The 15,386-nt window shown below is 46.0% G+C and overlaps 1 protein-coding gene across 1 annotated transcript in view; it reads left to right on the top strand.

The window, feature by feature from the left end:
- Positions 1–283: 283 nt before the first annotated feature.
- LOC141059252 (uncharacterized) overlaps positions 284–15,386 on the top strand; it is a 34,572-nt gene continuing 19,469 nt past the window's right edge. The window contains exons 1-5 of the mRNA XM_073555563.1: positions 284–771; positions 904–1,083; positions 1,164–1,287; positions 1,372–1,469; positions 1,668–1,758. Coding sequence (XP_073411664.1) covers positions 694–771; positions 904–1,083; positions 1,164–1,287; positions 1,372–1,469; positions 1,668–1,758 — 571 coding nt within the window. The 5' untranslated portion in view covers positions 284–693. The remainder of the gene's footprint in view (positions 772–903; positions 1,084–1,163; positions 1,288–1,371; positions 1,470–1,667; positions 1,759–15,386) is intronic.

The following is a 15,386-nucleotide window of genomic DNA, read 5'->3' as shown; positions in this document are numbered from 1 at the left end:
ACTTTTCGCCGCATCGCGCCTGATGCACAAAAACTGATGTGTGAAAGTAGCCTAATAGATGCGCCTTTTCTGGGCTGCTGTTTTTAGGCTGGGGGGGCCAAGATCAATGGCCCCTTACCAGCCTGAGAATAGCAGCCCTCAGCTGTCGGCTTTAGCCAGGTTGGTTGTCAAAAATAGGGGGGACCCCACGCCGTTTTTTTAAATTATTTATTTAAATAATAAAAAAACAGCGTGGGGACCCCTCTATTCTTCACAACCAACCTGGATGAAGCTGACAGCTGAGGGTCGCAGCCCCCCGCTGTAAGTTTCGTCTGGTTGGTTATGAAAAGGAGGGGGAACCACACGTTGGGTTTTCATTCATTCTACTCTCCTGCCGGTAGGGCAGGAGAGCAGAATGACAGCCGCGGTCAGCACCAGCCGCCGGGAACAGTGCTTACTGTAGCGCTTTTTTCCGGCGCCGTCCGTGTGGTCCGGATGCAGCACACGGGTGCCACACGGAAGTACCACGTGTCCACATGGACACACGGACACGGATAGCTCCGGTACCGGAATTATCTGGACGTGTGAAACCGCCCTTACACAGGATTATTATGATGTTACATCGGCTCATCTTCTCATTCAGGTCTCTACAATATTGGATCCTTTCAGTGAAGATCTTCTACATAAATTTTTATCCTGATTTACCCATCAAAGATGGATATGGACAGAGACAAGATGGCGGAGAGGATATTACACCTCACCCTAGAGATCCTCTTCCGGCTTACTGGACAGGTGAGAGATTCTGATGACGTCACAATACATCTTTCTTACAGTATCTATGGGAATAACAGATGGACAGAACTGGAGAGGTGAGGACTGAAAATGTCTGTAGTGAGATTTATTAATGTGTCTCTCCATAACCAGGATTACACAGTAGTGAAGAAGACCTCTAGTGAGCGCTGTCAGGACCCTCTGTCTGAGGGATGCGGAAGACCCCTGAGCCCAATCATGGGTCCTCTACCTCACCCCCTGATACATGAGGACATCAATGACCAGAAGATCCTAGAACTCATCTACAAGATGATTGAGCTGCTGACTGGAGAGGTGACACTGCTGGGAATGCTGGGACATTATACAGTACAATGAAGGGATCGGGGGAATGACGGTATATTTGCATGTGTCAGGTACCTATAAGGTGTCAGGATGTTGCTGTATATTTCTCCATGGAGGAGTGGGAGTATTTACAAGGGCACAGAGATCTGTACAAGGACGTCATGATGGAGGTTCCCCAGCCCCTCACATCACCAGGTAATAGGCAGGACTAAATACACACGGCCTCTAAATTATCTGTATGTAAAGAATGAATTCAGTCCCTGTATGTGTTTACTCCAGATCAATCCAGTAAGAGAACAACACCAGAGAGATGTCCCCATCCTCTTCTTCCTCAAGACTATAAACAAGGAGATCCCAATGTTCCTCAGGACCATCAGGTAGATGTAGAGAAGGTGTCATGAGATCTCCCCTATGATGTGTAGATGGCTGTGAAGGTCTTGTGCTCAGTCTTGTTTTATCCACCAGTATTATATGATTTATACTTGTGTAATGAGAACGGTGGAGATGGCAGGATTAGAGCTGATCATAGATGTGACTTCTCCATCTGTCTGTGACTTTTACAATATTTGTTTCAGGGTGAAGATCTGACCCATATTAATACTACAGAGACATATGTGAGGGTTGATGAGAGGTGTAAAGAGGAGATTCCGACATATGACTACCCAGGTGAGTAGTAACCACTAAATGCAGAGAAGTCACAGATTCTTCTCACAGGAAAGATATATATCTTTGTACCGTGTTAGCCAGTAGAGAGAAATATATTTAGAATTGAGAGTCCTTAGTGGTTGATACCTTTTAATGGCTAACTGAAAAGATGGTAACAAATTGCAAGCTTTTGAGATGACTCAGGTTTCTTCATCAGGCAAAATCTGAAGAATCACATATTTATACACAACACAGCACAGAAAGAAATAATGGAATAGATAAGACAAGTGATGTGAAGCAGAGCTATCATTATAGGAGAGAGATAAACAGTTGTGGCCATAAATATTGTACAGTTAATAGATAAGGAGTGTGAATGTTTTATTGTTCTCTGATTGGGGTCTGGATTCTGTGTTGTGATGCCCCCACAAGGTCTGGGGTGCAAATTCTTTAATTGATGTAAAAAGACATAAATCCATGCAACACATTCATTCCTGCATTGAGGTTCTTCTCAGTCACCGTCTGTGACTGCTATGTCAGTGGTGTCGTCTGACCGTATCACAATCGTGTGATCACCATTTTGCCTCTAGATCAGGGGTGGGGAACCTCCAGCCCACGGGAAGCATGCGGCCTGCGGGCAGGTCCCTGGAGTCCCCAATGCTCGGGCGGCAGCTGGATCCGGTCAGCTGTTGGCCCTTTAACCCCCAAGTGCACGGCATGTAGAGTTCATTACAAAACGCTGCCTGCCCTGCACATGAATGATGACATTGTCTGGGTGGGCGGGGTTAGCATCTGGGTGGGCGGGATTAGCACCCAATGCTCTCCCGTCCACATGTCCCGGAAGAGGAGATGCTGCCAGAGAGTCCACAGCTATCTCTGTGCATGCCCTCAGCTCTGTGCCTCCCTGGGAATCTCTGTGCTGGCAGCTGTGTGCTTTTCTACTTGTAATCTGTGCTTCTCAGCTATGTACCCCCCAGCTATGCAGCTATGTGCCGCCCATGATCTCTGTGTCCCCCAGCTATGTTTCCACATGTGATCTGTGCCCCCCACCTATATATACCCCCTGTGATCTGTGCCCTCCAGCAACGTGCCCCCCTGTGATCTGTGCCACCCCAGCTATATACGCACCTGTGATATCTGTGCCCTCCATCTATGTGCCCCCCCAGCTGTTTCCCCATGTGATATCTATGCCCCATGTGATCTGTGCCCTCCAGCTATGTGCCCCCCATGATCTCTGTGCCCCCCAGCTATGTTTTCACATGTGATCTGTGCCCCCACCTATATACTGTATACCCCTGTGATCTGTGCCCTCCAGCTATGTGCCCCCTATGATCTGTGCCACCCTAGCTGTATGCCCCCTTGTGATTTATGTGCCCTCCATCTATGTGCCCCCCCAGCTGTTTCCCCATGTGGTATCTATGCCCCCTGTGATCTGTGCCCTCCAGCTATGTGCACCCCTGTGATATCTGTGGCTCCTAGCTTAGTGTCCCCTGTGATCTATGTGCCCCCTGTGACTTTTTCCCGTGATCTGTGCCCCCTAGCTATATGCCCCCCGTGATCTCTGTGCCCCCAGCTATGTGCACCCCTGTGATATCTGTGCCCCACCCCTGTGATCTTCGTGTCACCCCTCTGTGATCTGTCCTCCCGGTGATCTATGAGCCTCCCCGACGATCCCTGTCACCACCAGTGCTATATATCCTCCCTCAAGCTGTATGTGCCCCTCAAGTGATGTGTATATGTCACGGTCACGTGTGTCTGGACGCAGATGTTACCGCAAGGCGAACCCATAACACACGTGACCCTGGATACAGCGCCTCCAGTGGCGAATTTAAATAATACGTGCAGATGGATACACCGCCTCCACCTGGCGAATTTAGGTATTACACGTTAATATAAATTCTGGAAACCCCACCTCCAGTACGGCGAATTTAAATAATAAGGGGAAACCTGGGAAACATTAACAATGGTGGGCCCTGCGATAGGGAATAGGGAAGTGGAGACCTCCTGAGCTCCCCTGAGCCAGTGTCCCTGCACTCCTTACGTTCCCTATACAGGCTCCGCACCTGTCGCCGCACGCGAACCTTAAACCCTTGCTCGCCCTGACCCTAAACCCTCACTAGGGAGTAGGCTGGTGCGGAAACTAATCCCACCACTGCACTAATAACACACATGAGGGAAAGAGACAATACAGGGGGACACCACTTAGCTCTATGCTCTGTGCTTATGCTCCTGCAACAGAGCCCTCCACCTACGTGCGTCTTCTCCTCCACCCGGATCCATCACCATAACAGGATCCTTCACCATAGTGCAGCCTTGGAGCAGAGTCCACCACCAGTTGCTGATGCTTAGTAACAGAGTCCCAAAGATGAGTTCAGCTTCTGCCATGAAGGCAAGCATGCTTGAGTCCAGCTCAGCAGCCAAGTCCCACATGGTGAGTGCCACTCTCCATAGTCGCCACTCCACCAGTCCATGCAGACACTTCCTGCCGACACCATCACTGCGACCCCACCACGCCATGCCAGCCCTTCGTCCAGACACCATAGCTGACACACGTCCCCCCTGGCTAAGCTGCGCAGGACTCCTCCTCAGCTCCATCCTTCCACCAGGCTCTCACCAACTCAGAATCAATCAATGAATATCACCAGCAGTGATTGCACACCCTGAGACTCACTTATAGAGCCCCACACCTGATTCATAATTACGTGCACATTAAACCTAAAGTGCGATACCACTAACCACCACCGGGGACAGTCAAATCACTTGGCACTTGCCAAAGTAAAAAAAAAGTTCACCCTGTGCAATTTAAAACTGTCAGATCAAATTCAGATCATGACAGTATATTTCCCAGTGCTGCATTTACCCCGGAAGTGCTGTATATCCCCCCGAGTACTGTATATCCTACTACCTGTGATATATTATATGCAAAAGCCTCAGTGACATCTCAAATGTCAAAAACAGGGGATATAACAAAACGTAGCCCCCTCAATTCAAAAAGGAGAGCACCCACTCCAGTAGATATAAACACCAGGAGAAGAAGGAGTATACAGATGAATAGTATCTAAAATTCATCTTTATTCAATATAAAAATTAAATGATATTGTAACACATAGAGTAATAAATATGACATCACCACAGGGTGAAAGCAGACAAACCACAGGGTACTCACAGCGCAAAAAAACCCCAAAAAACTGCTCAACGGTGCATGCAATGTACATCAATAAGTTTGCATAAATCAAATGCCAGTGTGTTTAAATAAAACATACACCATAAAAGGAAAGCCCCCAATGCTATACTAGCAATGAGATTGAGAGTTGCAGGTATGCATAAAGAAAACATATAGGGGTAAGTGCTTACCAATGGCAGTAACGCAGTGAGCCCTTGGCCAGGTGTGGGGGGGCCCGACGCGCGTTTCTCGTGTCACACGGCATGCTTTCTCAGGGAAGAGATATATGTAGCCCCCAGTGATGGAGAAGCAGCTCCAGCCATCACATTAAGGGTGAGTTACCGTAATTAATTGTTTGACTAAATATACCGGTGTAATTTTCAAGGTGATCATTTTTGTGTGGCCCTCCAATGATGGTAGAAATTTCCAAATGGACCATAACATTCTCCTCCACTCAAAACTGTTCAAATGACCTTTGGCACTGAAAGCCATTTTCTATAGAACTTACCACCTGGAGGGTCCACCTACCCCCTGGGGTTAGAAGATGCTGACCCTTACCTGCCCAGATCTGTAAACTACAAAGCCAAATGACAGCGTACGTAGAATGTGCTGACAAGTTAGAAAATCACATGAAGAAAAGTATTATGATGGTTCTCTAAGAGAAATCGGAGGGTAATGATGCTGTTGGCTTCCTAGAACCCTGATATCTTATTGGATGAATCTCCCTTCTGTGCTGCTGAATGTCTCATATGGTCCCTACAAGACCAGGTCCAGTCTTTCTGGCCAAACTTCGCTTTTATGATCGACAACATCAAGGCTATGTGCCCACGCTACCGTTTTTAAACGCTTAGGAAACTGATCTCCTTCCCAGAAAACGCACGTCTTTTTTCCGCGCGTTTCTTGCGCGGTTTTTGCACAAAAGATGTGCTTTTTTGTAGCGTTTTTTGACGCGCGTTTTCTGGGAACATTGGGGAAAGCGTGAGGCTATGTGCACACGGTGCGGATTCTGCTGTGGAATTTTCCGAGCAGATTTTGCTAAATCTGCAGGTAAAATGACCTGCGTTTTACCTGCAGATTTAGTGCAGTTTTTGTGCGGATTTTCCCCGGCAGTTTTCACCTGCAGATTTCTATAATGGAGCAGGTGGAAAATTGCAGCAAAACCGCACAAAAGAAGTGACATGCTGCTTCTTTTATTCCGCACCAAATCTGCGCTGAAAAATCTGCAGCATGTGCACAGCCTTTTTTGTTTTACATAGCCTTAAATGGTACTGTATATCACGTGCAGTTCTGCAGGGCCAAATCTACTGCACAGAATCTGCACCGTGTGCACAGGGGGTAAAACCGCTCAGCAATGCGGAAATTAATGAGCATGCTGCGTTTTTAGCCGCTAAGCGATTCCTGAGCGTTTAAAAACGCATGCATTGGCACAAAAAAACAAAAACGCATGCAAATTAATTTGAAGCTTCTTTTAAGTGTTTCTGTAGCGTCTGAGCCGGCACAAACGCTGCGGAAACACTTAAAAAACGCAACGTGGGCACACAGCCTTAATGTGCAGTGAGGCCAAGTGTGAATTTCTGGACAATAACAACAGAGTTTCCCTTTATCCTGACTTTTTTATTTGTATTAAAACTAACAAATTTCAAGGGGAATTGTGATAAACTACAGGAAAACCATTTCACCTGAGCCATGATATATCTCTAAGCTGTGCCTGGCTGATGGCTGTAACATACATTTATTCACCCCTGCAGGAGATGTGTTGGTATGGCTCGAGCCCTGGTTTCATGCATTCACTCCACGTCATAAATGACATGGACATGTTATCGATCCTAAGAAATTCAGATTACTGCGCAATCTCTCCTGAAATGGGGAGCAATATTATTTTCTCTAATCTTCTGATCAGTATTCGTAGTAGCTCCAATGATCCAACATAAATGAGTGTGTCACGCTCGCGCCTAGGCTGATTGGCTCAAGCCGGGGAGTTGTGGCCCCGTTGTTCCACAAACCAGGCTACCCTGGAAGGGGCGTGATTACGGCAGCTACCTGGGTCTTCACTGGAGCCTCTGATGGTGAGGTCAGGCTTGTGCGGCAGGTAGCTGTTGGGTGCCACTCCAGGGTGGTGTCTGGCTGTGGCTGCTGATCCCACTCTGGAACAGGACACCTGGACAGGTGCGAGTGACAAGCAGGCTGAGACACAGGGCAAGCAGGCACGGCTTGAGACACAAGGCAGGCGGGCACGGCTTGAGACATAAGGCAGGTTTGCACGGCTTGAGACACAGGGCAGGCGAGCACGGCTTGAGACACAGGGCAGGCGGGCACGGCTTGAGACACAGGGCAGGCGGGCACGGCTTGAGACACAGGGCAGGCGGGCACGGCTTGAGACACAGGGCAGGCGGGCACGGCTTGAGACACAGGGCAGGCGGGCACGGCTTGAGACACAGGGCAGGCGGGCACGGCTTGAGACACAGGGCAGGCGGGCACGGCTTGAGACACAGGGCAGGCAGGCACGGCTTGAGACACAGGGCAGGCAGGCACGGCTTGAGACACAGGGTAAGCAGGCACGGCTTGAGACACAGGGTAGGTAGGTGTGGTGTGCAAAGGTATAGGTAGAGTCCTGTTCATACAGCAGGAGCGGGTACTGGCTGGAAGGAATGGAATATGGAGGAACAGGTAGGGTCCTGTTCATACAGCAGGAGCAGGTACTGGCTGGAAGGAATGGAATATGGAGGAACAGGTAGGGTCCTGTTCAAATAGGAGGTGCAGGTACGGATAGGAGAGAGTGGAATATGACAAAAGCAGGAGCGCGGAGTGGGCGGAGCTTGCAAGAGTGCGGAGTGGGCGGAGCTTGCAGGACTGCAAGGTAGGCGGAGCTTGCAAGAGTGCAAGGGAGGCGGAGCTTGCAAGCGTGCAAGGGACAGACAGGGAGGACACAGGGAAAGACACAGCAGGGAAAGGAACCACAGACAAGGAGACAGACAGACAGAGGTAAGACAGAGTTCAGACAGAGACACAGTACAAGATAAGTTACAGGGACCAAAGGATACAGGGACCAGGATATTCTGCCTCCTCGAGGGTGAGCAAAGAAGTACCAGGCAAGTACCCAGACAAAGCTAGGACAAGACAAGGATCAGGATATAAGCCTCCTGGCAGGCACTCAGAGTGTACTAGAAATGCTGGGAGTAAAGCCTCACAAGGAAGGCAAGACAAAGGACAGGGCCTGGCTACCTCAGTAGCAAGGAGCTAACTGAGTATAGACATTGCAAAGGCAAAGGTTAGAGGATGTAGCGACCCTATATAGTAAAGGGCTCCAGGTGATTGGTCGGGGACAGATTAGACCGCTGCACCCTGACTGCATAAGAAGCAGAGAGTTCAGGCACCGCCCCCCTATACACACAGTCAGGAAACATGGAGAGCAAGCAGGAAAACAAGAGGCATAGCACATGGAGCTGGCAGCAGACAGAAATCACCACATGACCTGGAACAGTGAGTAAGTTTGTGTGTGGGGATGGGAGGCCATGCAGTGATGCCAGCAGGGTTGTTACAGAGTGCAACTCTGCTTTACTGTTGCAGTAGTGATGTAGCATTTTTATTTATTCTATGTTTTGTTTTTTACCTGCTCATTCTGTGTGATTGTGGTGGGATTGTTCTGCCTCACTTATGTGAGTCTGTAACTCTCTGATAGTCTTAAATAAAAGCTCTCCATCGCCTATTCCAAATGCCTTAGATCTAAATTTAAGGTGAACCCTTCAGTAGGATTGTACACAGCAACCTACACACACTGTCAGGTCAGCGCCATTATACTGATTACATTGATAACTGGTGATAAAATCCGTCTTGTGGTTATTGTTTAATGGTGACATTTTGCTGGATGTAATTTCTTTTCTAAGCCTCACAATAGCCACAATATTATAGGCATTATCAACAATAATATCAACGCTATTATATAAATTATGTAAAAATGCGGAGCAGGTCACTGAGGGATCAGTAACCTGTCAAAAGCCAATACAGATGCATATGTAAGCAGAGCACCACATAAAGCCCCGCCCACAGATCCACCACAGCCCCGCCCACAGCCCCACCCCAGAGCACGAGAATCTCATTAACTGAAAGCTACAAATACAGATTAAACAACAACCACAAGATGGATTTCATCACCAGGTATCATTGTAATCAGTATAACGGCGCTGACCTGACAGTGTCTGTAGGTTACTGTGCACAATCCTGCTGACAGGTTCCCTTTAACCCCTTACCTACAATTGACGTAATATTCCGTCCATGTGACCATGGACCTAATTACCATGGACGGAATATTACGTCATCGCGATCAGCGGCGCCCACGTGGTGAGCGCCGCTGATCGCGGCCGAGTGTCAGCTAATTATCATAGCTGACACCCGGCACAATGTGTCAGGGGCGGTCACGGACCGCCCCCGACACGTTAACCCCTTGCACACCGCGATCAAACGCGATCGCGGTGTACCGGGGGTTAAAGGGAAGCATCGGGAGGGGGCTCCCTCCGTGCTTCCCTGAGCCCCCCACGGCAGCGCAATGTGCAGCGCTGCTGCGGGGGGCTCCTTTCCTCCAGGCCCCCGAATCCAAGATGGCGACGGGGGCCTTCGGGGGCCTGAGGAAGCTGGCTTCCTCAGTGCCTGCAAAGCGCAGGCATGAGGAAGTCTGCAGCAGTGCCTGTGACAGATCGCTGATCTGTCACAGTGATCTGTGATGTGACAGATCAGCGATCTGTCACAGGACAGTGATGTCCCACCTGGGACAAGGTAATAAAGTAAAAAAAAAAAAAAAAAAAAAAAGTGTTAAAAATAATTAAAAAAAAATCGCTAAATAAATTAGTAAAAAAAAAAAAAAATATTCCCCAATAAATCCATTTTTTCAAAATAAAAAAACCCAAAAACAATAAAAGTACACATATTTAGTATCGCCGCGTCCGTAATGACCTGCCCTATAAAACTGTCCCATTAGTTAACCCCTTTAGCGAACCCCTTAAAAAATAAAAATAAAAAACAAAGCAAAAAATAATGATTTATTATCATACCACCGAACAAAAAGTGCAATAACGCGCGATCAAAAAGACGCATATAAATAACCATGGTACCGCTGAAAACGTCATCTTGTCCCACAAAAAACGAGCCACCATACAGCATCATCCGCAAAAAAATAAAAAAGTTATAGCTCACAGAATAAAGCGAAACAAAAATAATTATTTTTTATATAAAATTGTTTTCATTGCAAAAAACCGACAAAACATAAAAAAACGACCTAAATGAGGTATCGCTGTAACCGTACTGACCCGAAGAATAAAACCGCTTTATCAATTTTACCGCACGCGGAACGGTGTAAACGCACCCCCCAAAAGAAATTCATGAAACGCTGGTTTTTGTTCATTCTGCGTCCCAAAAATCGAAATAAAAAGCGATCAAAAAATGTCACGTGCCCGAAAATGGTACCAATAAAAACGTCAACTCGTCCCGCAAAAAATAAGACCTCACATGACTCGGTGGGTCAAAATACGGAAAAATTATAGCTCTCAATATGTGGTGATGCAAAAACTATTTTTACAATAAAAAGCGTCTTTTAGCGTGCGACAGCCACCAAACATAAAAACCGCCATAAATCGTAAATCAAACCCCCCGTTATCACCCCCTTAGTTAGGGAAAAATAATAAAACTAAAAGAAAATGTATTTATTTCCATTTTCCCGCTAGGGTTAGGGTTAGGGTAGGGTTAGGGCTAGGGCTAGGGTTAGGGTTAGGGTTAGGGCTAGGGTTAGGGCTAGGGCTCAGATTAGGGTTAGGGGTGTGTTGAGGTTAGGGTTGGAGTTATAATTGGGGGGTTTCCACTGTTTGGGCACATCAGGTGCTCTCCAAAGGCAACATGGCGTCTGATCTCAATTCCAGCCAATTCTGCGTTGAAAAAGTCAAATGGTGCTCCTTCCCTTCCAAGCTCTGCCATGCGCCCAAACAGTGTTTTACCCCCACATGTAGGGTATCAGCCTACTCAGGACAAATTACAAAACAACTTTTGGGGTCCAATTTCTCCTGTTACCCTTAGGAAAATAAAAAATTGGGGGCAAAAATATAATTTTGCGGAAAAAAATGTTTTTTTTATTTTCACGCCCAGGCGTTATAAACTTCTGTGAAGCACTTGGGGGTTCAAAGTGCTCTCCACACATCTAGATAAGCTCCGTGGGGGGTCTAGTTTCCAAAATGAGGTCACTTGTGGGGAGTTTCAATAGTTTAGGTACATCAGGGGCTCTCCAAACGCACATGACACCCGCAGACCAATCCATCAAAGTCTGCATTCCAAAACGTCACTACTTCCCTTCCGAGCCCCGACTTGTGCCCATACAGTAGTTTTCTCCCACATATGAGGTATCAGCGTACTCAGGACAAATTGGACAACAACTTTTGGGGTCCAATTTCTCCTGTTACCCTTGGGAAAATAAAAAAATTGGGGACTAATTGATCATGTTTGTGGAAAAAATACGATTTTTTTATTTTCATGCCTGGGCATTATAAACTTCTGTGAAGCCCTTGGGGGTTCAAAGTGCTCACCACACATCTAGATAAGTTCCTCAGGGGGTCTAGTTTCCAAAATGGGATCATTTGTGGGGGGTTTCCACTGTTTAGGTACATTAGGGGCTCTCCAAAGGCAACATGACACCCACAGACCATTCCATCAAAGTCTGCATTCCAAAACGTCACTACTTCCCTTCCGAGCCCCGACGTGTCCTCATACAGTAGTTATCTCCCACATATGGGGTGTCAGCGTACTCAGAACAAATTGGACAACAACTTTTGGGGTCCAATTTCTCCTGTTACCCTTGGGAAAATAAAAAAATGGGGACTAAAAGATGATGTTTGTGGAAAAAATAAGATTTTTTTATTTTCACGCCCGGACGTTATAAACTTCAGTGAAGCACTGGGGGGTTCAAAGTGCTCACCACACATCTAGATAAGTTCCTTGGGGGGTCTAGTTTCCAAAATGGTGTCATTTGTGGGGGGTTTCTTCTGTTTTGGTACATCAGGGGCTCTCCTAACGCGACATGGTGTCCGATCTCAATTCCAGCCAAAAACGTCAAATGGCGCTGCTTCCCTTCCGAGCTCTGCCATGCGCCCAAATAGTGGTTTACCCCCACATGTGGGGTATCAGCGTACTCAGGATAAATTGCACAATATCTTTTAGGGTCCTGTTACTTTTGGAAAAATAATAATTGAGGGTGAAAAGATCATTTTTGTGGAAAAAATATGATTTTTAATTGTACTGCTGTACGTTATAAACTTCTGTGAAGCCCTTGGGGGTTCAAAGTTCTCACCACACATCTAGATAAGTTCCTTGGGGGGTCTAGATTCCAAAATGGTGTCATTTATGGGGGGTTTCCACTGTTTTGGTACATCAGGGGCTTTCCAATCGCGACATGGTGTCCGATCTCAAATCTAGCCAAAAACGTCAAATGGCGCTGCTTCCCTTCCGAGCTCTGCTATGCGCCCAAATAGTCATTTACACCCACATATGGGGTATCAGCGTACTCAGGACAAATTGCACAATAACTTTTAGGGTCCTATTACCCTTGGAAAAATAAAAATTGGGGGTGAAAAGATCATTTTTGTGGAAAAAATATGATTTTTTAATTGTACCGCTGTACGTTATAAACTTCTGTGAAGCCCTTGTGGGTTCAAAGTTCTCACCACATATCTAGATAAGTTCCTTGGGGGGTCTAGTTTCCAAAATGGGGTCACTTGGGGGGTTTCCACTGTTTAGGTACATCAGGGGCTCTCCAAACGCGACATGGCGTCCGATCTGAATTCCAGCCAATTTTGCATTGAAAAAGTCAAACGGCGCTCCTTCCCTACTGAGGTCTGCCATGCGCCGAAACAGTGGTTCCCCCCCACATATCAGGTATCAGCGTACTCAGGACAAATTGCACAATAACTTTTGCAGTCCAATTTCTCCTGTTACCCTTGGTAAAATAAAGAAAATTGAACCTGAAGTATTTTTTTTGTGAAAAAAAGTTAAATGTTCATTTTTTTTTTAATATTCAAAAAATTCCTGTGATGCACCTAAAGGGTTAATAAACTTCTTGAATGTGGTTTTAAGCATCTTAAGGGGTGCAGTTTTTAGAATGGTGTCACTTTTGGGTATTTTCTATCATATAGACCCCTCAAAGTGGCTTCAAATGTGAAGTGGTCCCTAAAAATAAAATGGTGTTGCAAAAATGAGAAATCGCTGGTCAATTTTTAACCCTTATAACTTCCTAACAAAAAAAAATTTTGGTTCCAAAATTGTGCTGATGTAAAGTAAGCATGTGGGAAATGTTATGTATTAAGTTTTTTGTGTGCCGTATCGCTGTGATTTAAGGGCATAAAAATTCAAAGTTGGAAAATTGCGAAATTTTCAAAATTTTCGCCAAATTTCCGTTTTTTTCACAAATAAACGCAAGTTATTTGAATGCAATTTTACCACTAACATGAAGTACAATATGTCACGAGAAAACAATGTCAGAATCACCGGGATCCATGGAAGCGTTCCAGAGTTATGACCTCATAAAGGTACAGTGGTCAGAATTGTAAAAATTGGCCCGGTAGTTAACGTGCAAACCACCCTTGGTAGTGAAGGGGTTAAGACATCTCAGCTCTGCACTATTATACACAGTTCTATTTAAATGTGTAATATTTCTTCTTGAAACTCATCTGACAGAAAATATTGGCCCTTACGATAGTTTAGATTGTGAAGTCACCGAACCCCATACTCTGATTACCCCAGAGAGGTTTCACCACTAGTTACTCATTTATTACTGATGAATAGAGTTGAGCGATACCGTCCGATACTTCAAAGTATCGTATCGGATGGTATCGGCCGATCTTTAAAAAAAGTATCGGTATCGCCGATTCCGATACCGGAAGTCCCATTCAAGTCTATGGGACTTCCGGTATCGGAATAAGAAAAACCCTTTCCTGCCCTTGTACAGCCTCTCTGGGGTCTGTACGGGCCTTTCGGGGGGCTGTGCCGGCCTGCCAGGGGGTCTGTGCAGGCTCCGGTGGTCTGTGCCGGCCTGCCGGTGGTCTGTGCCGGCTCCGGGGGGCTGTGCCGGCCTGCCGGGGGGCTGTGCCGGCCTGAAGGGGGGCTGTGCCGGCCTGCCGGGGGGCTGTGCAGGCTCCGGGGGGCTGTGCCGGCCTGCCGGTGGTCTGTGCAGGCTCCGGGGGTCTGTGCAGGCATCGTCCGATGGGACTACAAGTCCCATCGGGCGATGCCTGCTACCATGACAGTGATTGACACATTAGCCAATGATGGGACAGTAGTAGTCCCATCATCCGGCTAATGTGTTAAATGTAAAAAAAAAAAAAAAAATTACATGCTACATACATACAACATGCATACTACATACATGCGACATTCATACTACATACTACATACATGCTACATTCATACTACATAAATACTACATGCAACATACATACTACATATATACTACATGCATGCTACATACATACTGCATGCTACATACATACCACATATATACTACATACATACTACATGCATGCTACATGCATGCTACATGCTACATACATAACACATATATACTACATGCATGCTACATACATACTACATGCTACATACTACATATATACTACATGCATGCTACATACTACATGCTACATACATACTACATATATACTACATGCATGCTACATACATACTGCATGCTACATGCATGCTACATACATACTACATACATGCTACATACATACTACATATATACTACATACATACTACATACATACTACATGCATGCTACATGCATGCTACATACATACCACATATATACTACATGCATGCTACATACATGCTACATACATACTACATGCTACATACATACTACATATATACTACATGCATGCTACATACATACTACATGCTACATACATACTACATATATACTACATGCATGCTACATACATACTACATGCTACATACATACTACATATATACTACATGCATGCTACATACTACATGCTACATACATACTACATATATACTACATGCATGCTACATACATACTACATGCATGCTACATACATACTACATGCTACATACATACCACATATATACTACATACATACAATACATTCATACAATACATACATAGACATACAGTACATATAACATAGAGTAACATACTTACCAATACTTGTCACATTGTTCCCCGAAGCCATTGTCTTTTCCAGGATAAATATTAACATAACAAACCACAAAAATACTCACCCACGATCCGAAGCAGTCCACGAGTGTGTCCCACGACGATCTTGGGTAGAGAACTGCAGCATCAGATGATGCTGCCGTTCTCTACGGGCTGCAGGACTCCAATGACGGAAGGTAGGTATCCTTCCGCACTGTATTCCTCCGCCACTTAAAAAAAAAAAAGTCCCTAGTCTCACTTTATGCCATTGCTGCGTGGGAAATTCCCACACAGCAATGGCAT

The sequence above is a fragment of the Dendrobates tinctorius genome, unplaced genomic scaffold (genome assembly GCF_039654945.1).
Source record: "Dendrobates tinctorius isolate UK_male_01 unplaced genomic scaffold, ASM3965494v1 ptg000226l, whole genome shotgun sequence".
Lineage (NCBI taxonomy): Eukaryota > Metazoa > Chordata > Amphibia > Anura > Dendrobatidae > Dendrobates > Dendrobates tinctorius.
Note: the sequence above shows the minus strand (reverse complement) of the source record. Positions and strands in the feature narration are given on the sequence as shown.